At 37.0% G+C, this 15,210-nt stretch overlaps 1 protein-coding gene across 1 annotated transcript in view; it reads left to right on the forward strand.

The window, feature by feature from the left end:
- Positions 1-15,210, forward strand: part of DCBLD1 (discoidin, CUB and LCCL domain containing 1) — an 81,313-nt gene that overhangs the window by 51,868 nt on the left and 14,235 nt on the right. Inside the window, exons 7-9 of the mRNA XM_004674098.2 lie at positions 6,076-6,210; positions 7,646-7,697; positions 10,632-10,704. Coding sequence (XP_004674155.1) covers positions 6,076-6,210; positions 7,646-7,697; positions 10,632-10,704 — 260 coding nt within the window. The remainder of the gene's footprint in view (positions 1-6,075; positions 6,211-7,645; positions 7,698-10,631; positions 10,705-15,210) is intronic.

Consider the following 15,210-nt stretch of genomic DNA (forward strand, 5'->3'; position numbering starts at 1 on the left):
CAGAATCTTGTTGCTATGGCATTCAAGCTTCCTCGCTCCCACACCCATATTTCTAGCCTCATCTCTGAATCTTTCCATGTCCATGCCATCTCCCCATGTCCGTGCCATGCAGTTTCATGCCCTGGGAGAGTTGTTGTTCCTTCATCTGCCCCTTTCTCTCTGTTCTTCCTATATCTTCTTGACCCTTCTACAGCATGCACATGTGCCCACACACAGTAACAACCAACCAAACCCACTGCTATTTGCCCTAAAACCTCCCTGAGGTCTAATAGCTCCAGTCTTTTCCTCTTTTGGGTTAATGTTGCTTTCCTAAACCTTTGTTAGAGTTGTCATCTCAGTTTGAAATAATTATTTTAGCTTCTGTACCTGATATGGGGTTCCCTGTGCAGGGACTGATATTTTAGTCATTCTTTTAGTGTCTCTTGTTGCTTGTGATAGTCTTAAAATTACAGATTTTCAAGCACTATTTAATACATGTAATGGTGTGTAGGCTTAATTTTTGACAAAAGTTACATATTTTGAAAATCTGGATTTTTTAAAATGATAGAGTATACAGTAGGAAGAGTCACAGTAAGATTTCTTGATCTATAAATATCCCCTTACGTTTAATAACTTTAAAGTGTGCTTTATATCAATTTAAGAAATTTTATTATACCATAAAATAGAACTCAGCTTACTTACAATTGAGCATTCACCTATGTGCTAATACACTGAGCTTACTGCTTTACTAACTCATTTAACCCTCACAGTGGCTGAGGGAGAGGGACATTATTAATATCTAGAATCTGATGCTCAAAGAAGTCAAGTAACTTGCTACAACCCCTTAGCTGGGCCTACAATTGCTGTCTGGGCATTTGTCTCCAAAGACTCTGCTTTTAAACTGTGCCATCTTGTTTTGTGTGAAAAAAGCCATCTGATCCTGTAGCTTGTATGTAAGATCTGAGTTGTGGTTCTTGTTTGTCATTTGCTGGAAAAAAATATATATATGGAAATTTCTCTCTAAGCCTCGTGTAGTAGTATCCTGAGAATACAATAGAGTGCTGAGAAATCATTCACATACAGATACTGGTATAAATTTAAGGCTTAGAAGAGGCTCCTTGGTCAAAATGGCTAAGAAGGCACCAGAGTCAGTCATAGAAAGAAGTCTTAGTTGTGTTCGGCTAAATGATTTGCACTGTAGGAAAACCAGGAAGTTCAAGAATTGTTCTCTTACATTTCCTGGACTTCCACCTCCGCCTCAAATATGTTTTTAACCATTGTCTGTGACTTAAAAGTATAACAGTATAAAGTCAGCTGTTGATATTTATATTGCACTAGGAACAAGAGTAATGGGAAAAGTAGGAAATAATACAAAGTGTTTTGACTCATAATTGCAACTAGATTTTTGTGATAATACTTTAAAATGATTCATATCTGGCAAATGAAATAAGATCTAATCATTAGGGCTTGTCTAGTGATTTTTATAAAAATCCCAAATAGGGAGGAATGCAAGATTCATAGCCTTTATTTTGCAATTTTTTAATTTCTCATAGATATATTATGGGTAATGCAAAATTCTTATGGCTTCTAAAGATAAAAGAAATTTCCAACTTTTTGTCATTATTTTATGCCACAGACACCCTAAAAATATTAATCGCCCTATCACTGGAAAAACGTTAGTGGAAATTCTTGAGAGCTGCATTTTGTTTGTTTTGTGTTGCTTTATATGCCAAGAGAGAATTCAGAAAGAATCTAAAATTTATAAAGATTATGTCAGCCAGACTGTTCCACAGAAGATATTTTATGAACATAATCTTAAACTTCAAGGAGAAGAAGCTTTCAGCCTACTCTCCTTCTCCCAAATAGTTCCCAGGAGTGTACTGTGATTTAGTTTCAGTAATTACCTTTTTTGGGGGGGCGGGGGTAGCAAAATAATGGTCTAGGTGGGTCTTTGAGCACCAGTGTGAAAGCACTTCTTGACCTTGTTGGGTCTCATAACCGCCAGGAAAGCTGCACCTTTGTTTAGGAATCTACTGGTTCATTTATCATCTGTCACTGATTTTTGTCTGGGAACCAGAGACTCAAACTCTCCAGGGATACTGCTTACATTCTTACATTCTTACGTGACTGTGGTTTTAATGCCACAGTCCAGGAATATCTCTTTTTTATGTTAATGTTCCTCCTTTTCAAAGAAAATGGCCCTGAAAGTAATGTTACTCTGCATAATGACCTGATTGCAATTAGCAATCAAGGACCAAGCCTGTCATTTGACTGCAAGGAAAAAACAAATGGCAAAGGGACACAGTCTGCTGCCTGCAGCTCGGTATGTGGAGAGCATGGCCTCAGCTTCACCAGCACCCTTCCCCTGTCAGCTGAGTCTGTATGGTCCTCGCAGGGTGCATCACTTAGGCTCCTTACCATGTTCTTCTCTGTCCTGAGAAACTAAATGTGTGCTTCAGAAGGTGCTGGGTTAATGAAGGAGATTCTGTTACATTTGATGAATGAAAGGAAACCCTGTCAACAGTTGTGGTTTTTTTCCTTTTGTGTTTTTCACCGCTAAAAGCATAATTTTGAAGGGAGGTAGAAACGGAAAGATACCATTTCTGTTGTATAATAGCATGTATACCCCCTTTATTAAAAATGTCCCTGTCACAGATGAGACAATAACTTAGTCTCATCAATTGCAAGATCACCTGATGACCTGGAACAGTAGTTAACCAAACTATTACTGCCTCGAGATGTTAGAGACAGCCCATGGACAACAGAGTAATATTGGCTGCCCAGCTTGTCAGCCTGCCAGATCAAGGGGGTTCCTGGCTTGGGTCTGGCAGACAGTTCATTCTTAGGACAGTTTTCTTTGATTCACACATGACAAAATAAAGGATTTCCCTCTCAGCTGCTCCTGGAACAGTAACTCCAAACAGGGGGTGTGTTGAGAGGAACTGGCCTACTGTACTCAAAGAAGGTGACTCCAGAGGCTCCATTGCTTTTTTCCTTTTGTCGAAGATTTCAATCAGCACATTGTCTGCTAGGCTTTGCTCTCATGTCTGGTGCCAAATGCCACAAAGCTTTTCAGCTAGTATCACTGGCAGGTCATCCCACAATCCAGGGCAACAGTTTCACTCAGTAAAGAGTAGAGGTTATTTTTTTTTTCTTGATGAATTGTCTTTCTTCTGTGTCCCAGTCTAGCGGGAATGTGTGACTGAGAAGTACGATGGAACCTGCCTCACAGGCAAGGTAGAGATGAGGGAACGAGGGAAGTTCGATGGCAAGTTCAAGTGCTGTGAAAAGTAACCATACTGCCAGTGGTAAAGCAAACATCCATGCTGGAGTGTGAGTCCTATCTGTGGGTTGGCTGAAGGTCTGAGCCACTCAAGAAGTCTGAATGGACAGGTTTGCCAGTCTAGAAGCACCGCCCAGGATGGCACAGGAGACATGGTCATGGAGTTCTGGGTGTTCAATGGAACTGGCTTTGGCCATGTTCAAGTACAAATTGTAGACCTTTTCAAAAGTCAAGAGGGAGAGTACTCAAAATGAAAGATAACATATGGGCCGGCATGGATGGAGAGAGGTTTTTGTAGGAGAAATAGCATCGTCCAGGGAATTCGGCTGGAAATTGAAGACATTGCTTAGGATAGTCTTATAGGAAAGTTCAGTGGCTTCCTGTTCTTTTTTCCCCTCTGCCTGTCACATTTTTCTATTTCATTTCTTTTGCCTTTTAACATGAGAAACATAGTCATTATCTTCCTGTTTGGGAGCCCTTCAGACAGGCAGTAATTTGGATGTTTTGCCCTGGGTGCTACAGCAGCCAGCACTCACCTGCTGCTGTTCCCACCCTTGGCTAAAACTGCCTCCAGCTATTGTGATAGCTGGGGCTGTGATGAACCTATCAAAATAACTTAATAATGGCCTTAACGTAAAAAGGGAATCTCCTATCTCCTGTCGGTTTTAGCTATATTTTTATAGCACATTATCTATAAGAATGTGAGAGAGATTGGTCCCGTGGGGTAAGGATGATTAAAGGAGTGTGTGTTGACATTTTCTTTCTTTGAACTTCTTCCAGAAGTTTTTACATGCCTGTCATGAATTTGGAATGACCCAACCGAGTTTGTTTTGCTACATTTATGTTTTTGATCTAGGAAAACATACTGATTGCACAATAATGTAGTGAGATAACATGTACTCTTATCTTTTTGTGTAAAAAGTATCAATTTTGCAAGCTATACTTTTAACTGTTCCATAACATCTTTTGAGAAATTCCAACAAGCTCTCACAGATAATTTAAACTTGATTACCTCTTGATTTTTAGTAGAGCTTATTGGAATGCTCTAGTATATATGCTATCATTTCCTCTTAGAAAAGGTAAATGTACTTATTCATAGCAACAGGCTACTATTTATTTGTACTTTTGGGATTACAATGCAGGTATCTTCACTTATCTTTGCAAAAGTATATTTTTAAAAATTAAGACTTAGTTGCAGATAACAAGCACATTAACCTGACCTATTTTAATTTGGCAAAAATGCTTGTCATTCTACTTTGGCAAAAATGGATTTGATATAAATTACCTACCTGTCATGTCTGTGGGCATTACTAGTTAATAAAAATCTATATATCCATTATACTAGTGATTATCTTTCCTCTTTTGATTCTTCACACTTCTTCCTGGCTTCTATTTCAAAATGATAGGATTAAATATTTTATGTATCTTCAAATCAGGATTGGTTTATAAAAAATACTGCAAATAGAATATTTAACTTCATCTCATTCCAAAGTAAAATTTGGAAGACTGTTGTGTGCAGGTGCTCTACAAGCTGCCAGTGATAAAAGTGATGGATGGAAAACTTCCTAACCTCACAGAATGGTCTAGAAGAAAAACAGGCCTATTATTTAATACTTCTTTGTCTTTTAATTTATTCATTTATTTAATGCTTATATAGTACTTTTATGCTATGTAATATTGCAAGTAATTTGCAAACTAATTTATAAGTGGCTCAAAGTGATCACTTTCATTTGGATTTTACTATAATTTAACAACAGAATAAGGAACAATAAAAATTGGGGTATAAAAGTAAGCATCCATTTTTCTTATTCTGTCACATCTTCAAAGGTGAACAGAGGAGAAATTTAATCCCTTATACCAGGAGAGGGATATTATTAGTTCATGATCTGAATCTTTTAACTTTTTGATCCTTATGTTTGTTTTGGCTGGTTGAATTGGAGGGATCATTTTCTTCCTCTTCTTCCTTAACCTGATATTGTCTTTGTTATTGCTGTTGACTGTTGCCATTTTATTTTTGGAGATATTGTTAAAGAAATTTTCAAAATTTGTTTGCTCATTCCATTGTTATAGAAGTTTTTATATCTTGTACACCTGACTTTCATGAGGACAATTCACAAACTCAAATTTAATTTGGTAGTCTTAAAAAGGTCCTATTTTCTTTTATTTTGTTCCTTGAAAGTTCATTGAACTTATAATTGTTTCTCAAGCAACTTTTTCTATTAAATGTAGTAAACTTTAAATTGCATAATTTATCCTAATGCTTTTCAAATACCTTTCAAATTTATCCCATTTTCTTTTTTTAATTTCATCATACAAACCAAATAGACAATATAGATTAACCAAGTTATCTTGAGAGAGATAAATGTGTATGAGAAAATTGTATGAGAATAAGATATTTTTACCATGTATTAGGTAATTTTTTTAATTCTGAAACTTCCATTAGAAGAATTAATTTTTTTGACTTCTTTGAGCAAATTTAGGAGGCCGCTAGAATTTCATTTTTATGAAAACTTTCTTTGCTCCCTAATGTATTTGGCCAGGGCTTTTTAGCTATCTTTTACAAAAACCAAAACCTATCTCTTGATTCACAAAGAACTAATTTCAGTCACTTTAATCCTTAGGCTTGTCTGTATAATCAAGTTCACAGTCTCTAATTATCAGTGTCAGTGTTAAGCAAAATTTTGATTGAATGAAAATTAGAAACTTTCAAATATGTCTGGTAAAAATGACCATTAAGGAGAAAAAAATGCCACATACCAATTCTTGTGCCACTTTAAATTTTGACATGTGCCACACACCTGCTTTGTTCCCAGGTCCCTACTGTGGAAGTATGACAGTGCCCAAAGAACTCTGGCTGAACACCAGCGAAGTAACTGTTCGATTTGAGAGTGGATCCCACATTTCTGGGCGGGGTTTTTTGCTGACCTATGCCAGCAGCGACCATCCAGGTATAACTGAAGAATCAACACACACCTGTAAACATTTATCTAAAACTCCTCTTGCAACTGACCACTGTCTCTGGACAGAATTACTACTTCAGCTACAAAATTAAGGTGTAAAACAAGCAAGGAATATGTTGTCTTTATAAGTAGTTAGATCTGGACTGAATAAAGTTGACCCTTGAATAACATGGTTTGAACTTAGGCGTCACCTGTGGATTTTTTCTGTGTACAGTTTCCACATTCACAGATTCAATCTACCACAGATGTACCTGGGTGGAATCTGTAAATGTGGATTCCATGGGTAGGACATGGATTTCACTCGACTCTGGGGGAGTCAGTACCCCTAACTCCAGCTGTTGTTCAAGGGCAACTGTACTTTCATAACAATGTTAGATTGATCAGTTAATTTTTATAGATCAAGGTTGTAGGGCAGGGTTGATCTCATTTTTTTCTAAGAATCTGGGATGGCACATCCTCCTGAGCCTTCAAAAGCCTTCCTGTTATCTGAAGCCCTCTCCTGACCCCTTCCTTAGCTCCAGGGACAAGACTTTTAACCAGTGGGACAAAATACATGCACAAGTGCACCAGCATAGGAAGCAGGCAGAGGTCACTGTACACTGTTTCCTAACCACAGAGCCAACACATAAGCAGGAGAGAAGGGAAGCATGAACAATGATGAGAGAGGAAATGTCCGATGTCCTCATGTCCAGGTCTCTTATACCCCATTGTAATTATGGTGCATCTGCCCTGGGTACCCAAAGTTCCTATGCTAAGACAGAAACACTGTGGGAAAGGACATTTCTTCCCCTCTCGGTCATTTGGGTCTGCAGTCCTAGCAGGTTCCAGCATGCCCAGTATTCACCTTATCTTGAAGCTACTGAAACATTTGAGGAAAGAGAAGCCAACTGCAGCAAATGTGTGACATTTTGGAAACTATGCTAGCTTGATCCTAAATGCATCACCACAGTATCTGAGTGTCTTTATTACAAATCCTTGGACCTGATGCATCAAAGGTCATAGGCTATGTTCTCAGTAAACTGAATCTGTGGTCATTTGGATGCCATAGGAGAACTTTTTTAAATGTTCCTGAACCTTACTATGAACCACATTGGACTTTTGAAATTGTTTTCTCCTGCCAGAGGAGGTTAACAAATCTTTGTAGGCATGTAGTAGATAATTACTAATCAATGTTGGCTTTTTCTGTTGGAAGTAGATTCTGTTATCTTTCACTACACATTGGACACAGCTACTTTAAAAAAATCATTGGTAATAGGGGAAAAAATGAAGGAAACTGAATCCTGGAGAAATATTTCAATTTTGATATTTTTTTAAACAGAAAATAAGTGCTTAAAATTCTTTTTATTTAAAAAGAAATCTTGAGAGTAACAGTGTCCTAGCTTCCATCCAGTGCACTAATTGCAATTATCTTTCTTTATGACAGATTTAATAACATGTTTGGAGCGAGCCAACCATTATTTGAAGACAGAATACAGGTAAATACAGTCTTAGCTGTGTTGCAGTACTCTGTGTTGTACATTTTGTCCCTTGACAATCCACCATATAAAGCTCCTTATTCTTAATTTTTAAAAACCACCTCAATTGTGAAACCAGGAATATTTGAACTGGCTTCTTATATAGAAGTGAGCAAATCTTTTCTGTGAAGCACTGGATAGTAAATATTTTAGGTTTGCAGGCGATCCAATCTCTTTTGCATCTACTCATACAGTTTCTGTTGCTACTATAGCACAAAGTCAGCTGTTGACAAATTGGAAACAAACAAGCAGGCCTGTGTGCTGATGCACTTTATGAAACAAGCACAAGACGGCGTCTGGTCCCTGGGCCAGTTTGCTGGTCCCAGAGTTCTGTTATCACCATGAACCAAAGTGGAGTTTTTGTTTTAACCTGGCCAGCATTTAAGAGTAACTTCTCTCATTTTTGAAGGGGCTTGACTCATTTTGGCTTTCTCACAATAGAGAAACCTAGTAAGAATAAGGGATGTGATCTTTTTTCCCTGCTTATATCAGCTGGAAAGCTATTAATCTCTCTGATGTATATTTCTTCATCAAGAAAGAAAGGGCCTAGAGCTGGATTTCAACTTGGCACTACTGAAATGTTGGGGTGGCTGTTCTTTTTTGGTGAAAAGTTGTGCATTGTTGGATGTTTAACAGCATCCCTGGCCTTGAACTTCTACCTGCCAATTGTGATAACCAAAATTTTGCCAGACATTGCCAAATGTTTTCTAATTGCAAAAATCACCCCCCAGTTGAAAACCACTGATCTAAAGATCATTGTCAGCAGCATCAGCAGCTGCAGCTCTTTAGAGCGCTGCTTTCTTGTGCCACATACAGCTCTCTGGACTTAGCAGGTGAGTAGCTAATGTGAATTTTACAACACGCCAAGGCCAAAAAGTTTTTGAATACTCATTTGGTGGCAAGAAAACAATTTGACCACAAATTTAGAATGAATTAACAAGTGTATATAGTCATTCTGTACTTGACTTGCACAATTCATATATGTGATGCTGAGATATTAAGGTTTGGGGTTAATATGTACAGATCCCACTGGAGTCTTATATCACAAAATTCATTGTCACTGTTATCCTTTTCGGAAAAAAAAAAAAAACAGTTCTGAAATACATTTGGCTCTGAGTTAGGATAAGAAGCTGTAAACCTGTAATAGAATTCCTGTTATTTTTATTCTTAATTCCTTGATTAGTGCTGTAATGCTGTGCTCCAGGAGGGCAATGAGAAAGGATTACAAAACATTTATTTGGGTAGTTTTGATAATTAGATGTGGCTGCACATCTAATTTGCTAAGTCAGCAGGAGGAAACTAAAAGGAAATGAACTAAAAACAACTGCTATTTTGGAATCTGGACTGCTACATTCTTTTTTAAACAGACCGAATAAACATTATTGTAATGTAGTATATATAAAAGCCAGGCCATATGGCATTCATCTTCAAAGCCGTCAGTGTTCTTCTAATATTTTGACTTTCTTTTTAGCACTTTTTTCACAGAAATATAACTGCTCCTTATCTATTTATCTGTTGATATTTGAAAGAGCTGCAAATGAGGAAACTGAATTTAAGAGGAATTTTCTGCAGTAATGAAGGTCACACAGCTAACATAATAGCAGAATCTAGGTCACATCATGTAAAACTCCTTCAGCTATACCATATGCCATGACATGTTTCTGGAAAGTTTCTGAAAAATGACTGTTAAGTAAATTGAATCCTGATTTCTAAAATAAACCCTTTTTAGCAAACTCATAGAGACAGAGAGTAGAAAGTAGTTAGGCTAGATTATGGAAATTGGAAGAGATTGATAAAAGTATGCAGACCTTTAAAAGCTGCTGGGTAAGGTCTGAGGACCTATCTGTAACATGATTAGAATTGGCAATAATATATGTCATAAATAAAATTTTCTGAGAGTAGAATTTATATGTCCTTACCAAATGTAAATAGGTGTGTGTGTGTGTGTAAGTATGTATGACTATTTGAGAGGAAACTTTTAACTGTTTGAGAGGAAACCTTTCACAATATATCCATATAAATCATCATGATGTACTATTATGTATCTTCACTTTTTTTTTGTATCTTGTAATTTTGTTAATTATACTTCACTAAAGCTGAAAATATACCTTTTTTCCTAATGGCAAAGTAATTCATACCTAATATATATTACCACTGTCAAACACTAGCCACGTGGCTAACAAGTACTTAAACTGAAGCTAATCCAAGTTGAGATGTTCTCTATATAAAATACACTGCAGGGTTTGGAGGCATAAGGAAAAAACACGGGAAAGTCAATATTTTTTTCTGCTTATTACATGTGAAAATAATAAAATTTGAACATACTGGGTTAAGTAGAATATAATATAGATATTTGTCCATTTTTTTCACTTTTTAAATTTTAATGTGGCTACTAGACTATATAAAATTACATTGTGATTTCTCTTATGTTTCTCTTGGATTGGTGCTATTGGAGTGAATCTGGATGTCACAGAGTAAAATAACTAAGTCCCCAAAATCCTACTCCTGGAGAGAATCCAGAGATAATTCTTGTCTTTTCCACAGAAAACATAGTTTTTGTGTATTTTAACATTTATAAAGACAAGATCATGCTATATTTAACATTTAGAAACTTATCTTTTTCCTTAAAATATGTCTTAGACATCTTAAAATCAATTAAGATGTAATATGGAAACTCATTGTTAAGCAGAGATTATGATTAATCCTTATATGAAACAAATAATTGTAAAGACTTCTCTTCAGAGTAACATTTTAGATTTGTCAGTTTTCTGATTTGTTATTAAAACAAAATATCCCCCCATGTTCAATGCAGGAGAGAAAATACTTTTAAGTACAATGTAGTACTTTTGCATTTAAATTTAATTTAATTATAATGACTTTATTCTCTTTTTCCAGCAAATTCTGCCCAGCTGGTTGTAGAGACATAGCAGGAGACATTTCAGGCAATGTGGTGGATGGCTACAGAGATGTAAGTAACTGAAGGAATTTTATGGTAGGGAGGAAATTAAAAAGAGTCAATACTTCTTGCTTTGCCACAATTCATTACAAAGTAAAAGTCAGTAATATATAAAACTCTGTAGGTAGATAATTGAGTTTTCCTTATCTGATATTAAATGAAGCAAGACTATAAAAACCAAGGTAATTCATGCATTTATTTCTATTTTTAGTGTTTCCAGCCAAGCATATTGTAAATGAATGGTAAATAAAACCCTTTGAACACCTATTCGTGTAACTCCATCTATTTTTTTTATTACATTATCCTGTTTCTTATAATTTATTCTCTTTATTTTAATGTTCCTGTTGGTTCATGTAAGAGACCCAAGGACATGCACATTTACTTCACAGTAGAGACATGACTTCCATGAAGTCATCTGCCCTGCTCATACATATTGTTCCCTTCCCTCCTTTTAACCCAGTTTTTTATACTTTTTGAGGCTCTCTTGGTTATACATTGTTCCTAGAAGAACAAGTCATTTTTCTAAAGAATGTGTCCTTATTTTCTTCATTTTTCATTCTTTATAGACCCCCATCCTAGAAATCTGTTATCTTTTTTTCTTTTAATTTACATTGCTCTTTAAAATAGTTGGGTTTATAGCTTATGAAAATTGACTTGCATTATTAAAAATATGAAAATCTTTATAGTGGTGGATTTGTAAGAGTTACTGACGTGTCTTCTTGGGGAAAATAGACATAGTTTTGCAGACTGATCATTTATTTCCATCAAAAGGGAAAAACTGAACTTTAGTTTTTACTTTAAGCAAGCAGGTCCTGGTTCTCAGAGCAGTGGAGTTTGTTTTGTTGCTTTTTTGTTTCCTTTTTCATGTATTATCTTTATGTATAAGATTGATACAAGATATTCATATTACTTACAGAGTAAGTCTTGAAAGGATTTATATTACCTCAACTGAAAATCTACTAGGTGAGACTACCCCTAAGGGATTCCAGGAAGTTACCTGAAAGAAATTGAAGTTTAGTTTTTCTTCCTAGCAACAGAAAGTTCTTATTTACACTTTGCCTGCCCTGTGCCAGAAACTTAAGTTTCTGCATAAAAGAGATGGTCTGGTGTTCTTTTATTTTAGTTGTTCCTCTTGCCTCCTCCTGACTGAGCAATCTAACTTGGTGCTATAAGTGAGATGACTTTCTGCATGATGGATCTGAGTAATATGATTTGCAAGTGCTAACAGACAGGTTTCCTATTTGACTCACTAACTGGTTTTGTATCATTTGCTTTTAGAATGATTTTTACCTGGAGGGAGAATTTGCTTTTGAAAATTTATTTCTTCAAAGAGGTCTGATTAGTACCTTTTTTGGTATATGTTGATATCATGTATATTAAATGTTATTACTATATAACATAATTACCACATATGTAGAGACTTAAAACAACACATTTGATCATCTTTCATGTTCCGTGGCTTAGGAGTTTGGTGATTCGTTAGCATTTTCTGCTTCAGGGGTCAGCTGGAGTTGCAGTCTCATCTCAGGCTCAGCTGGGTAAGGATTTGTTCTTGGCTCACATAATGTTGACCGCATTCTGTTAATTTCAGGTTCAGTAATGGAGGACCTCAGTTTCTTCCTGGATTTTGGAGGAGTCTTCTTAGCTCCCTGCCATATAGCCTTTCTGATGTCACAACTTACTTCTTGGAAACCAGTAAGGGAGAGTTTTCTTAACAAGGGAGTATTCTAGTAGGACAGATTACAATAATGTAACATTGCTATGAGCCTGGTGTCTCAAGACCATATTCTGTTAGCTAAGACAAAGTCTCAGTTGCCAGCCAAGCCCAGATGGATCCCAGAAGGGGGTGCCAGGAGGCAGAGCTCATGGGGGTTATCTTTAGTCTCTTCCCCAATGCCTTCATCTTAAGAAAAATTGTAGGCAGTCCTTACTAGAAGTATCTTTGCAATATCAAAACATATCCTGTGAGTTCAGATGATTAGGTCTGTAAAATAATTTACAGAGGTGTTGTTGAAGAACAGATGTTGTCTTAGGGAAGAAATATGTTGTCTTAAAGAAAAGGAATTGGTTTGTCCTGTTTAGTTCCAAAAGGCAGAAGTAGAATCAGTTGATGAAAATTTTAGGGAGGCCAGTTGGAGCTGCTTATAAAGAATTGCAGAACAGTAAAATGGGACAGAAGTCTCAAGAAATGATGACCTGGTCACTGAAGTGTTAAGTGCAGATGTTACAACCATTTGTGAGGGCAACCTGTACTTCTTTGGGAAGCTCCACATACATTTGTGGGGTGGAGAAAGGAATGATCAATGTAGGAGGGTGAAGGAGAACCTTAAAGGAATTTTTGAATTCTTAAGATTCTGTGTATCTATTTCCTTGATTGATGAATTAGGTGAGATTTACCTCATCTAGAAACCAAAAATAGACCTTCAGAACAGTTTTTTTTTAATATTTGAAATTTTTGCATCTCAAGGAGACTTTAAAATAGCAAGAATATAAAGTACAAATTATACTATTCTTCAAAAAGGAGTTTCTTAGAAAACAAATTTAATGAATGTCAACTTTTTAATTTGATACCAAAATGTTCCAACTTAAGTACACAACAATGTTATTTACATTGGTTGAGTAAGAGAGGGATTTCTTTACAAGGAAATAATCCTGGAAAAGTCTGATAATTTGAACATAATAATACAATAGCCAGATCTGCTGGTTCTTGTTTTGGAAACACATCCTGTGGTCTGTATTTAATATTATAGGAAAATGTGAGCTGCAATTAAATATATTCCTTAAAAGGAGTCGGTACCATTGTGTCCCCTCAACTCTGGGATTCTGAGAAGATGAGGATAGTATTTGGCCGTGATGCCGGTAGGTCCTGTTGCTTGTTGACCTGTGACCCTGACCTCTTATAGCCAGGAAAGCCCTGAAACATGCTAAGTCCAGTGAGACCAAGCAGGGCTCCTGGGACGAACACTATGGCATCTCTGCTCCTACCCCCACCCCCCAACAATTCCAAGGAAGACATGATTCCAGGGCTCCAGCTCTCCAGCAGACCACTGCACCCATTTGCTTTTCATTTTAGGTTTGAGACAGCCTGCATGGACCCTACAGTAGGTGCATGGGTGACCTTTAGAGTCATAGGTGACAGAAAAGGTACTGGCCTTTTTTCATTGTGTGGAGGGATTGGGAGACCAGGTGCAGAGCAGTGAGATGATAAGCACACCTTGTGCATGCAGGGCAGAGAGATGACAAGCTAAAATTGTTGAACTTAAATTCAGGACTCAGTCCCATTATGAAGACTGTTTCCTTCATTTTGTACCCCAAGAAGCCAAAGGAGTGATAAAAAGCTTTGTAATGAATGCAAATTCAAAGTGCAACCTGGCCACTTAGTTTAAAGAGTACTGTCTGTTTGTTTCATTTTTCCTTTTAATTTCTTCTTTCCTGTCTCTTCCCCAAACCCGGAAGGGTAGTATCTGCATCGATGTTTCACAATTCTCATATTTTTCCCTGCCATGAAATCTCCCTCCCTTTTTGGCCATGATGGAAGTTATTGAAAAACTGACTCACTTTGTCAAATTTAATCTACTTTGGGAAATATGAATTCTCTAATTTGAAGATCACAGTGTTCTCAATTTTATTAAGGCTAGGCTTATTGTGGTTTATTGGGCTGATTTTTTTCTTTTTGACATTAGTCATTATGGGGCACTGTAAAAAGTTTATTTAGAAAAAGATCCTTATCCTCTAGTTTCCAGGCTGTCTGCCTAAATATCCTTTTACACCAGTCTGCATTCATAGAGACCTATGATCCTGCACACCTCCTAGAAAAGTTCCAGTTCTTTCTCCAGCCCCACTTCCCAGTTGGTCAATTCCAGGCAGCCAGTCAGGGGCTCCCACTGGCTCCCACACCAGCCAGCAGCTCTGTAGCACAAGCACTTGTGGGATGCTTGACCCTCTCCGAGGACATCCAGGAACTGAGGTGGAACTAACAGTCTCTGGGTTATTCATTATCAGCCTAAGATCTACAAAGTTTTCTGTTCCTTTTGGTGACATTGTCACTGAAGTTTTGATACCTTGTTTAATCTCTAAATTCACTGTAAAATGAATATTCACCTTCTCAAATGCTCTTAGAATGCACATCTGGTAAAGTGAATATAAGAAATAGTTTTTCTGCTTAGCATGTACCCTAACACTTAGTGGCTTAAAGTTACAGCCATTTTATTTGCCAGTGAGCAGTTTAGGCCAAGCATTTCTTAAGCACTCCTTGCCTAGAATCACTCCTGAGGCTGCAGTCATTTGATTCACCAGTTGGGGCTTGAAGGGTTTATTTAGGTCACTTATCAGACCTGTGTTGGTTGGGTCATGTTATCTGCAATAGAACATTGTAAGCTACCTGGCCCAGGTAAGCGTCAGTGTGGGGAAGTGACTACTCAGGTTCGTGGCTGTTCACGATGTGTTGTTCACTGAGGCCACTACTTGTAAATAACCTGTTTCTCTTGCTAGTGAATAAGCTCCCAAGTTAGCATAAAT

Source organism: Condylura cristata, unplaced genomic scaffold (assembly GCF_000260355.1).
Source record: "Condylura cristata isolate star-nosed mole 26May11 unplaced genomic scaffold, ConCri1.0 scaffold00001, whole genome shotgun sequence".
Classification (NCBI taxonomy): domain Eukaryota; kingdom Metazoa; phylum Chordata; class Mammalia; order Eulipotyphla; family Talpidae; genus Condylura; species Condylura cristata.